This window comes from Aquarana catesbeiana, linkage group LG07 (genome assembly GCF_042186555.1).
Source record: "Aquarana catesbeiana isolate 2022-GZ linkage group LG07, ASM4218655v1, whole genome shotgun sequence".
Classification (NCBI taxonomy): Eukaryota; Metazoa; Chordata; class Amphibia; order Anura; family Ranidae; genus Aquarana; species Aquarana catesbeiana.
In genome coordinates this window covers 117071392-117084451 of record NC_133330.1, presented here as the reverse complement: position 1 = coordinate 117084451, position 13060 = coordinate 117071392, and the positions used below count along the sequence as shown (strand labels likewise).

The following is a 13060-nucleotide window of genomic DNA, read 5'->3' as shown; positions in this document are numbered from 1 at the left end:
GAGAGCGCCCTGATGCTGTATATTGTGAGGTGACTGGAGCTGCTTTAGTTGCAGTGAGTGCCTGTGAGCTCTTTGTGAGGTGATTTTTTTTTCTGCCACGGTTTCCTCCCAGTACCATATTTCCTGCCCAAACTTTCACAGTTTGTTCCCTGGGGCAAAAAGGTTCAAATGGATACCTTTTGAGCCTGAAGGCTCCGCTTTGTCCTTCTCTTCTCTCCTCAGCGGTGCGGAGCTCTAACAATGCATGTCTGCTCCGTTAGGCTCCGCCCATCTCCCCGTGGTGAGGCAGAACTTGAAGCAGAGAATGAAGTGCATATCACTTGTAGAAAGAATCAGTTGGAGAAAGAAGCCTTAAGGATAGAAGCCCCTGCAATGTGCTCCCCCAGCCATTGGATAAAATTGAATGATGTTTAGAGAGGTCTCTGTAGCATGAAAGTATGTTTCTATGTTTGCACCTTTTGAGGCAGATGGAAAAAACGTGGTTGGTTTAAAACCAATATGTAAAACATCAGGGATACAGTAGCTGTCACCAAAAATGCTCTCCATGTTACCATCATCCCATAGTTCCATGAGTATGGACATGGCTTCCTGGTCCTTATGTGTGGAACTACCAGAATCTGTATGGGCCTGTGTATCTTCTGGTGTTTTATTATCTATACTATCTACCGAGTCCTCAATGTAGAATCTCCTAACTGTCAGATTTCTAATAAATCTAGGAAAAACAGACTGCACTTTTACTTCCAAACATATAAGAAGCCTTGCTTTGCAGTCAAAAACCAGTGTGCAGTTTAACCTATCCTCCCCAAACCTTCTACAATGCCTACTGGGCTGTGGAAATAAATTAAAGCCCATAAAATCAGACTAAATACAGGGCTGAGAACAGGGCTGAGAATGACATGAGAGGCCCCAACAGTGTTAACATGTCTGGGGAGCATTGGCTTGGGCAAAGTTCAGGGGAGCAATGGAGTGCCTGCTACAGTGCGGGGCACACAGTGACCCGAGGAGCAGAGTGCACAGGGTGCAGCCTAGGTTGATGGTGCAGCAGCAGGAATTTGAGGCTGAGCTCCTCTTTGGGCCCATCTGTATTGGCCCTGCATCTTAGACAATAGGAAATAGAAAAGCAACATGGCAGCCAGTATGACACAAGAAAACTAGGATGGGAAGCTGTGGTATGCTGAGATGGCTAGAGAGAGGAGTTAAGAGGAGAGAGTACATCCGCACCTCCTCCCACCTCTTTCATTTTCCCCACTTCAGTTTCTAGCTAAAAGAAATAGTGACACTGCTGACTACTCCTGTCAACCCATAACAGCAGAGATGGAATAATGTGCAGAGAGTGCAAAGATCAATATATACAGGGACAGGACTGAGGGAGGCACCATAAATCAATACATGCAGGGCAGGTGGGGGCTCTGCACTAGGGTTGCCACCTGTACAGGACTGACCCAAACAGCCTGGGTTTTAACACTTATGCCTGAGTTTTTTCTCCACCTGAAACCCAGACACAGGATACCTCCAGTCCCAAACATCAGATAAATCTGTTCTGGGGATGGAGCCAGTACCAATCCAGTGAGGGCTTCTGTCGGCTGTGCAGAGCCTGCCAGCGCTCTCTGCCTTCACCCCCACCCCCCTCGATGATCTCCTTTTGAAGTCATTTGTTGCTAGGACCGCTCGTGTCCTAACAACCAATGACACACTTTTGCCATTGCATGCATAGGGGGCTCCAGTTCCACCCTCTAACTCTGGATTAACTCCATATGATTTAAAATGTTTAATCACAAAAAATATGCATAATGCACACTACAAAATAAAACATTTAAAAAATTGCTGTGTGCCGCTAAAGTGTTGGGGTTTGGCTTGAAGAAAAGGTGGCAACTCTACACTGCACACATTAGGGATATACCAGTATAACAGACCTAATACATTAAAGCCATAACTAAAAACTAAAGGGCTTTTATTGTGAAACTAAGGGTCACCATACATTTTACAATCTGACCATACAATCTTTCTACAATCAATTTTAAATTTACCAAAACTATTTCTGTTTCCAATCCAATTTATATCCAGTCGGGTGGTCCATTGCACTACATAGTTGTTAGTAGGTCTAAAGAGATTGTACAACCACAACTTGTAGGGAGCTTAAGACCCCTGCAACAACATGCATCTACTGTTCCATTCCAGCCTGTGATGACCAGTTTTAAAAATAGTTTTAATCCTTGTTATAAGCTCTCATCGCAAATAACAGAGGCAAATATAGAGGAACAAAGGTGAATACTTCTCTGCTCTGTTGTGATTTGCATACAAGTGATAAAGGAACAAATAAATGTGTCACGCCACTTTGTACCATTAACCTGTAAGTATTAGGGCATGGCCAGCGACCGGGATGTGAGGATGTGTTCAGCCTGAGCTCCGTCCGTGCCGCACACATCCTGCAACAATCGTACTAACCCATCCGCCATCCAGGGCTCCCACCTGCACCCACAGCCTCCAGGGAGCACTGTGCCCATCGCGAGATGGTCTTCCACCGATGGAGGAAGCCCCAGGATTCGCACCGTCATTGCTGCCATGCAGACCGAAGCAAGATGGCGCCGGCCAGCACGCTGCAAACACACAGCGCCAGCCATCCTCCACATCCACAGCATGGAAGTAGCTCTCGGGGAAGGGTGAGTCACAGTGATCCCCCCCCTACTCTAAGCCCAGAGGACCCTCTCTTATTCTCCCCTGCTGAGGACACTGATCCTGACACCCCCAGAACAGGCAATGCTGGCGCAGGCCCTGCAGAGCCCTCTCTGGCTCAGATCATCAAAGCCATCCAGCATAGCTATGCTTCTCTTACTTCACAAATGGACTCTATTTAGACAGAGCTATCCTTCCTAAAGCATGATGTCCATACCCTCCGTCACAGAGTGACAAATGCTGAACAACGCATTGGTGCACTAGAGGATGAGACACGTCCCTTGCAGGGATCTGTCAGAGAGCTGCGACAGGCCCATGATTATACTACTGATAAGCTCACTGACATGGAGGACCATTTAAGGAGAAACAATTTATGCTTCCTGGGGTTCCCAGAAGGGGCTGAGGGCAAAACACCAGAGGTATTTATGGAAAGATGGCTGACCACCACGTTTGGCGCCTCTACCTTCTCACCAGTATTTGCCATTGAACGGGCGCATAGAATCCCCCTGCGACCCCTACCACCTGGGGCCCCGCCACGTGTCATGATCATTAGATTGCTCCACTTCAGGGACAGGGAAACTGTTCTCAGAGCTGCTCGGGAGAAGGGCAAAGTCTCCTTTAATGGCAATGGAATCACTATCTTCCCGGATTTCTCGGTAGCAACACAAAAGCAAAGAGCCACTTTTCTAGCCATCAAACGCAGGCTGCGAGAGCTCCATCTACCTTACGGCATGCTGTATCCTGCACTCTTACGGATCATTTACCAGGGCAAGGCCTACTTTTTTACGGATCTCGAGGAGGCGTCCCACTGGGTGGACACCCTGGGGCATCCAGAACGTAGGAATCAAAACAGGAGATCTCCTCCCCATTAAAGATTTCCTTTCTTTATTTGGGGTGGAAGAAAACCAAGATGCTTTATTTCTTTGGGTCCCCTCATCCCCCCCCATCTCTTCACAGTTGCTATGGGATATTAAGCCTTGAATCCTTCGATACAGAATGTACACTCATTGCTGATCCTGGATGACTGTTATCACCATGGTATTTCCTCTTTGACATTTTTTTTCTCCTGTTTCCTGTTATTTTTGACACTGTATTTTTCGGACTCAGGGTTACCACATATACTCATATTGTGCAGACATGCGCAGATGGAAGCCCAAGGCTGTGGACCTTTTACACACTCCTCAGGGTTTGTTGGTTGGGGGTCTGTGACATGGCCCTCCTGCCTGGCAATTTTTGTTATGGGAATAAAGCTCTCATATGTTGGGGTGTGGGAGTCGGGAGGGCTAGGGAGGGGGGGGATCTTAAGGGACCTTTTTTATGTTTTTTTTTTGCTGCTGCTGCTTTCCCTAAGCAATATTGGCATCCACTATTATATATACATTTGACTAACGGTCTGACAGACCTAACTAGTATAGAACCGCTATCTCTGAATAATGTGCTGCTGTTTCACATGTCTGGTTTGAGTACACTCTTGTACACTTCTCGTGGCGCGCTGGACCCCAGGATGTGGAGGTTTCCAACAGGCTCTGAGAAATGGGCTTCACCAGTTATACTTTCTCCATACTCATGTCTAGATTCCGTTTAGTTTCATGGAATGTTCGGGGGCTTAACTCCAAAGTGAAACGATCACTGATGTTTGAATATCTGGCTAGACACAATCCGCATGTGATCCTCCTCCAGGAAACCCACCTCCAGGGATCAAGGGTCATGGCTCTAAAGAGAGCGAAAATTGCTATACACTCCACATACACCACATATGCCAGGGGCACATTTATCCTTATAGCTAAATCAGCACCTATCAGTATTAAACATATCAAACCTGATCCTAGTGGTTGCTTTGTCATTGTTGTACTTGAACCCTTAGGCAAGCCCTACACGTTAACTAGCTTATATGCCCCGCCACCCTTCACTAGATCATTCTTTGAACAGGTGATGAGCTCCATACTGGCAATAACGGAGGGTCCTTTATTGATAGCGGGTAACTTCAACACAGTACTCGATAACTCCATCAACAGGTTCAGATGTTCTACAATGTCCCCCACACCCTGGTGTTCCTTTCTGACTCAATTTGGTGGAGGCCTGGAGGTGGAATCATGCAGACGGGAGAGAGTATTCGTGTCAGTCTGAAACGCACAGTACTTTGTCCCGGATTGATTTGTGTCTGGTCTCATCTGACCTGCTCACTAGGGTGCCTGGCTGATCAGGCAGTTGTGGACCAAAGTGTGGCCGAAATATAATCCTACTGGATAACTAACCGGCAGAGCGCCTCCGTCCCGATGACCTGGGATGCTTTTAAGGCCACCAAACACGGCGCTTTTGTTGCGGCAATTGGGCAGGCTTGCAAGGCATCTCATTGCAGACTGATGGACGCGGAAGGGGATCTTAGGGAGACGGAGGCTGCCTATTCCACGACCCCCACCCTGGAGACACACGCTGCCTGGAGCACAAGTCCAGGGAACTGGACCTGGTTCTTTTGGAGCGCACCCAGAAGAAGTTGCTGTATCAGAACCAGTGACTCTTTGAGTTCGGTGACAAAAATAGTCGATTACTGGCTTATCTATCTAGGCCTGACATTCAGCCATGTAGCATCCCAAGAATTAAGAACTTAGAGGGAGTAGTGGTAGAACAAAACAAGGAGATAATGGACGCATTTGTCACGTTTTATTCCTCATTATACGCTACTAGAGCTCACTACACAATTGTGGAATTGGACGACTATTTAGCTGAAATTTCACTACCAAAGCTTCAGGACCAACGGGCCTCACTCTTAAATAACCCTCTGATAGCTGAGGAGATTGGAGAAGCCATACAATCCTTTGCCAGGAACAAAACGCCAGGATTGGATGGATTCCCTATCGAATGGTATATGCAATTTAGAGACATACAAATACCTCACCTACTTAAAGTATATCATTTTGCTATGAAAATGGGACAGTTGCCGTCCTCTATGTCAGATTGTCCTCATTCCCAAACCCCATAAGGATCACCTACTTTGCGAATTGTATAGACCAGTTTTGCTCATTAATTCAGATGTCAAGATTCTGGCCAAGGTGCTCGCCCGGAGATTGAATACAGTCATCACTACTATTATTGGAGCGGATCAGACTCGGGGTGATCGACCTTAACTTGTGCAGACTATTTACTAATCTACAAGCCACTGTAGGATCTAGGGCCGTGTTGGCCTTAAATGCACACAAGGCATTCAATTTGGTCGAATGGCCATATCTGCTGGAAGTCTTGGCTAAATTTGGGTTCGGCAGAACCTTTACTAGATGGGTAGAACTGCTCTTTCTGAAGCCCACTGCTAGATTGAGAGTAAACTCATCCCTGTCTGGTCCCTTTCCGATAAAGAGGGGTACCACAGGGATGCCCCCAATCGCCGCTGCTATTTGCGTTGGCGATAGAACCTCTGGCTGCACTGATAAGATCCAGTGGGGAGGTTGCGGGACTGACGATTGGGGGTCTAGAAGAGAAAGTGTCTCTATACGCTGATGACATGTTAATATACTTGTCCGACCCCCAGTCGTCTCTCCCAGCCCTGCTGGAGATTTTCCGGAGGTTTGGTCACTTCTCTGGGTTCCAGGTCAACTGGGACAAATCCCTCCTATTTATGATAGATCAGGGAAGCTACCTCCCTCTTGCCCACTACAAATCGTTAGCTCCTTCCGATACTTAGGGGTAATGATTCAACATCCACTCTCCTCCTACATCAAAATTAATCTAGACCCTCTCATTAGTGGAATGAAAACTACATTAAAGAGGTGGACCAACCTCCCTCTGACATTGCTAGGTAGGATAAACATTTTTAAAATGATCTTCTTGCCACGATTCCTATATATCCTGAGTAATTCACCAGTATATGTTACGAAAGCTAAATTTAAGGAAATAAACTCAATCCTTACCACGTTTATTTGGAAGATCGGAGCAGTTAGGATTGCTAAAAATACCCTGCAATTACCAGTACTGGAGGGAGGGCTGGCATTACCATGCCTTCAAACCTATTATATCGCATCACAGCTGGCCCACGTGCATTGGTGGTTTTATCCCGAAGCCAACAATGCGGCTACGGCCCTGGAGGCAGCTATACTTACTTCCTATGAGTCCCTCCAATACTTGATTCACTGCATGTCCCTTAGAGGGAGAGAAGGTACAACCATCCTAGCGATGACCCTACCGATTTTTAAACTAACTAAAATGTTGCCATCAACTGAGCACAATACATATTCACCAAATACTCCATTATGGGGGAACCCAAATCTACAGGAATTCTCCCGCAGGACTTAAGGGTGGATTCTGGTTGAAAAAAGGGGTGAAGAGAGCAATGCATTTATTTTCGGACAATATGTTCCGCCCTTTTGAGGAATTTCGCCAAGACTATAAGCTACCATGCACGGCCTATTTCCTTTATTTGCAGATACGCCACACAGCAGCTACGCAGTTTGGCCTGCATAACATAACCGTTCAACTCTCCCCGCTAGAGCGATTATTGACAGACCCTTCTCATACCAAACTGGTCTCAACATATTATAGGTCCCTGCTACATTCTACAACTCATAGGCTTAGCAGTACGGCCAGTAAATGGAGAGCTGATATCCTTGAACTGACGGAGGACATCCGGCAGGAAGTTCTTCCCCTCCAGGTTCCCTCTGTCATTTCTTCCCGAGACAAGGTCATACAAACTAAATTGCTCTACAGATCTTACTTCACACCATCTTTACTGTTTAAACTTAATAGATTACCCTTGGCATTATGCTTCAGATGAGGCATGGCTGATAGCTCATTCTTTCATCTGATGTGAGAGTGCAGTCCGATTAGGAAGTTCTGGTCGGAGGTTACGGCCTTTATTAGCTCCCTAACCCAAATACCCAATATCTGTAATGCCCTGAGGTGTTTACTAGGATATATTGACGATGAGAGTATATCAAAAAATGTACAAATTTTATGCGGATAGTATTGTTCTATGCTAAAAAATCAATAACTGTTCATTGGAAATCTCAAGCTTTACCCACCATAGCCTTCTAGCTTACCATCGTTAATCATGCTATTCCGTTATACAAGTTGAAATATGAAGCCAGAGGATGCCCAAAAAAATTCTTAAAGATATGGGACTCTTGGGTGAGTTCCGATTAGTACCATCCCACCTGCCCCTTGAAGAGTGAATGAAGCTCCTGCTCACTAAAGGAACTTAATTGAACAGAGCAGAGATGTAACCGTAAAGTTGTTATGTATCCATTAAATGTATACCAGTTTGCCATATTTTATAATGGATTGCGTGATGTTCGCTCCATATACATGTATGTCAAGTTGTTTGTTTGTTATGTACTGAAAATACTGTATTTATTGGCGTATAACACTCACTTTTTCACCCTAAAAATTGGGTGCAAATAGCATGTGCGTGTTATACGCCAATACTTCAATTTTAGATGCCTCGGAGGGGACAGGGAGGGGGGCGGGACGAGGGGGGATGTCAGATTACATACAGTGAGAATCTCCTGTTTACTTGGCGGCCTCTGTAAAAGGAAGTCCCGTCTCCTGGGCCGCCCCCCTCCCTGTCCCCTCTAGGCTGCAGATGGGCATTGATTAGGCTGCACTGATGGTGAGGCTGCTGCATTGATGGCAATGGTGAGGCTGCTGCATTGATGGCAATGGTGAGGCTGCTGCATTGATGACAATGGTGAGGCTGCTGCATTGATTTTGGCTGATGAGGTTGCATTGATGGCACTTGTGAGGCTGCAGATGGGCATGGATGAGGCTGCATTGGTGGCAATGGTGAGGCTGCAAATGGGCATTGGACAGGCTGTATTGATGGCAATGGTGAGACTGCAGATGGGCACTGACCCTTATTTTGCTTCAAAGTTCCTTATTTAAATTTTTTTTTTTTTCCTGAAACTCTTCCATCTTAAAATTAATGTGCATGTTATACACCTGTGCGTGTTATACGCCGATAAATAAGGTAAATACAAATTTACCCTTTAAAAAAAAAAAAAAACCTGTAGGTATTAGATTGTGATATCATATTTCTACGAGGTACTTATTTTGTAGAAGATGTGACATCTACAGTATGCTATGTAATGTACAATGTTTATATGACTATTCTGAAATTAAAAAAAATAGCGGTGGAACACTCTCTGCTTCGTTCGAATTTATGGGTTCTCTGCTCCTTGCCTCGACCTCTTATAAACCTCAGCCCCTCTGGCACACTAGGTTGAGTTGAAAATCACTGAAAGTAATACTCAGTATCCAGTAGCAGTACTATATCAAAGAAAACAGGCACTGGACCAGTTAGTAAAGGCAAACTTAAAGGGGATCTTCAGACCCCCCCCCCCCCCCACCACCACCACCACCAAAAAAATCTGTAGCTGCTGAATTATATAAAAAAGGACACTTACCTGTCCAGGGATCCAGCACTGTCCTCACCTGGGCCAGTTATTTGCCAGTCTCCGGTTTGCTGGCGCTGGCATGTCTAGCGTGGCTGTGATTTCCCACTGCACTTTGCCAATTGTCCCACAGCCTTCTGGGACCTGTGATGTGTCCTAGAAGACTACAGGCAAAGATTTTGCTCAGATAGCATAGGGTGAAGTTCTGCTTTAACATATCACCTGATATATTTTTTTTTCCCCTACTGTAGCAAATTGGAGCATGCTTTGCTGGGGTTTTTTGCCTTCCTATGGATCAACTGTGGGCGAAGGATTGTCTATATGAGATTGTATTTTTTTTTTTTTTGGTGAACTAGATGGACTTGGGTCTTTTTTTTTCAACCTAACTAACTATGATATGGTTGGTAATGAAGTAAGCATAGAAATGGATTAACTATGGTAATGACACAATTTAGCATACAGGGTGATTGGTTATAAGGACTAGGCATTAGATGACACTTGGCGTCCAGATCAGCATAAACAGTAGCAAGGTCAAAAAAGTGCAGGAGTGAGTAGTAATAAAGCTTGATTCACCGAACACAGGAACTAAACTTCCAAAGTGCAGTGATAGTGACTATGCTAGGCCTAGACCAACTGGATGTGGACTGTCCATAGAATTGAAGGAAATAGGAGAAGTGAACAAGATGGTTTTATCGGAGGGGCAGACTTTTATGTTCTTCTGCTGGCTATAATCGAGGCCCTTTGGTGCACTTGGCAACAGTTTTAGTAAACCAACATGCAGTATAGGTGTGGTAAAGATGCAGTAAGTCTGTGGTATAAGTGTGGAATAGGTGCGGTATACTTATTGTCCTGCCTCCAGTAACTCAGTCTCTGTGCAGTTCCTGCTGCGCCAAGAATAAGAACCCTCTCTCTTCCTTGCCACAGTGTCTCGTGGGAATTATAGTAGAAAGGGTCCATAAGCTCCACAATATGGCTTACTTCCTGCACTTCAAATCCCATGATGCTCAGCGTCAGTGGCGGTGCGTCAATTAGAGGCGCTCAGGCACCGCCCCCTCTCTCCAGCCACCCCCTCTGTGCACTATGGATAGATTCATGCATTGCATAGGCGATAGGCTCTAATAGGCTTCAAAAAAGGTGTACTGCGAGCCCAAACCATTGCACTCGCAGTCCACCCAGGTGTGTTAGTAAAGAAAATTAATATTTGCTTTGCTAACGCAGAACTGCCTCTCAGCCAATTAGGAGGCCTGGATGTAAGGGAGAAGACATACATGGAGGAGTCGAAGGACACTGAGCCATCGCTGCGCTACCATCCCACTGCTCGCCGCCTGTCCCGCTGCCTGACCCACCACCACGATGGGGTAAGTTCCAGGCAGACAGCGGGCGGGCACAGTTGGCTGCAATTGATGGAGCACAGGTGGCTGCATCTGGTGGGGCACAGGTGGCTGCATCTGGTGGGGCACAGGTGGCTGCATATGATGGGCACAGTGAGGCTACAATTGATGTTTTTGTTTCAGTATTTTTTCAGTTTGTTTGCGCCACCCCCCCCCAAAAAATTTTTGAGTACCAGCCACCACTGCTCAGCGTTCTCCATAGGAATCCATAGGCTTTTCTGGCTATAGTTCTTCCTCTGCTGACTGAAGAGGATAGTGCAACAAAACATTCAGCATAACAATAGAAAGTGAAAGTAAACGGATTGTAAATGTTTCTGTAGTCCAGTACCTGGATTCAATAATATCATATTCATTACTACAAATGTATTTTACCTTCCTGTATTGCAGGTGATTGCCATTGTAATGGACTATTTCACTGACCGGGAGGTGTTCAGAGATGTTCTGGATGCAGCTGACAAAAGGAGAGTTCCAGTTTACATTATTCTGGGAGAATGTGGAGTCAAGTATTTCCTTGAAATGTGCGAGTTGATGGAGCTGTCTGGATCTATGCTTCGGGTAAAATAAATCCTATAGTATAGAAAGGATTAGAGATAAGCAACGCTATGTCTGCAAGCAAGATTGTTTTTTTATTTATTTTTTTATTGCAAACGAAAAAATAGTGCATGCAAACTAGGGTCGCCACCTGTATGGGAATGACCCGGAAAGTCCAGTTTTTGACACTTATGCCCGGGTTTCTGTTCATCTGACACCCAAACACAGCATCAGTCAGTCCCTGCCAACCTGTCAAATCTGTCCTAGGATCTGAGCTTTTTACCAGCTTGTCTCCCTGAGCCACGGGTGGATCCGGGGGGGGCAACAGGGCAATACCCCCCCCGAAAATATCACACTGACATATCACTTGCAGCTCTGCCCGAGTCTCTCTCGCTGTCTCACATCAGCCATTCAGTGGCGCATAGAGAGAGACTCATCTAGTGTGTAATTACGTTGCACTGCCGTGTGTAATTACACTGGCTGGACCTGGAGGTGGGTGGAGCTGCGCCGCTGGCTTGGCAACCCTGCACTTGTTGCTAGCGCCTGGGCCACCTGGCGTCTAGCAACGAGTGAGGTCAGTGAGTCACGTCGGACTCGGAGTCTCGAAGTTGATTTGTGTGGATGAGAATTATGACACCAGGCTGCTCTTATATAAGGTGAGAGATTCTGAGACCCATGCAGATGTCACTTCAGTTCTTGCACAGAAATTGAGATTTCCTTGTGCATCTGATTAAAGCAAACACATACCGGTAAATCTTAATCTTGGCTCTTTGCAAAGATTCAAGTAAAACTCACAGTTCTTATATACATATTATATACATATTTTTTTCTTCTGTGTTGGAGAAAGATGATTGAAGATAAAGCTTTGAGTTTCAGTGTTTTTTTTTTTTCTGCATGAAAGAGGGCCAAGGTTTTTATTTACTGTTTGCTCTCTGCTGTTTGCATACTCTGTCAGCTGTGAAAGGTTCTATCACGGTTGAGAGTTATAGAGTGGCAATATAATATTATATATGAACTGTGCTTGGCACAAGGAAATATATTTTCATACATTAATCTGGAAATAACACCAAGAAAAATTGTCTGTTCAGAGCAGGGGCGGATCCAGGGATCCGGGGGGGGGACGGGGAAATTGCATTTTCTGATGGGTAGCGGCTTTCTGACATCATCTCTCACCACTCGCCCTGCATTACCGCAACTCAGCTTCTGACAGAACACTGCCATCACTGTGCAGGCGCGGGCAGCAGAGAGATTACATTATCTCTCACTGCCCGCTCCCTCACTCTGGGACACAGCCACTGGCAAGTGACAATCTGCATCTTGTGGCAGGCAACGGTGGCAAGTGACACACTCAGGGCTCCCACTGATTCTGCATTATGGTGAGTTGAACTATTTAATCCTATATTACAATGTAATAATAGAAATAATGCATCCTGACGCCATATCAACCATGGCGCCGTGATGATTAAAGCGCCAACACCAGCCATTTCCCCGATAAATTGCTCGCAAAATTTTCTGGCAGTGCCCCTCCTGAGACTAGACTGTGGATCTGCCCCTGCCCTGAGTGCAGTACTGTCATTGGCCAGAGGGGGAGTCGGGAGGTAGACTGCATCTTCTCTGATCCTGGTGCCTGGATGCCCTCCTCCGGATGATCTGGCTGCAGAGAGGCAGCCCTTGTAGTGTGGGGCATGTGCCGGCCAGGAACTTCACTTTAGTACAGCAATGGTAATGCATATAATGCATATGCACTTTTGCAGGATGGCGAAGCTTTTAAGGAAGCCCCTACTCATTCACATTGGTGGGGGGATCTGGGGGCCTTGTCAAAGGGGGGCTTCCAGATTCCGATAAGTCACCCCCCACAACCACCGGACCAGGGTTGTGGGGAAGAGGCCCTTGTGCTTTGGAGCATGTTGATGGACATGCCCCAAAGCATGTGGCCTGGTATGGTTTGGGGGCGCTCACTCGTCCCCCCCCATTTCCTGGCCTGCCTGCATGCTCGAGTAAGGGTCTAGTATGGATTTTGGGGGGACCCCATGCCATTTTTTAAAATTTTGGCGTGGGGTTCCCCTTAAAACCCTTACATATGGATGG

General features: G+C 46.1%; 1 protein-coding gene across 1 annotated transcript in view; it reads left to right on the top strand.

Moving 5' to 3' along the window:
• The window catches only part of FAM83F (family with sequence similarity 83 member F), a 426779-nt gene that overhangs the window by 157694 nt on the left and 256025 nt on the right, over nt 1–13060 (top strand). Inside the window, exon 2 of the mRNA XM_073592655.1 lies at nt 10829–10996. Coding sequence (XP_073448756.1) covers nt 10829–10996 — 168 coding nt within the window. The remainder of the gene's footprint in view (nt 1–10828; nt 10997–13060) is intronic.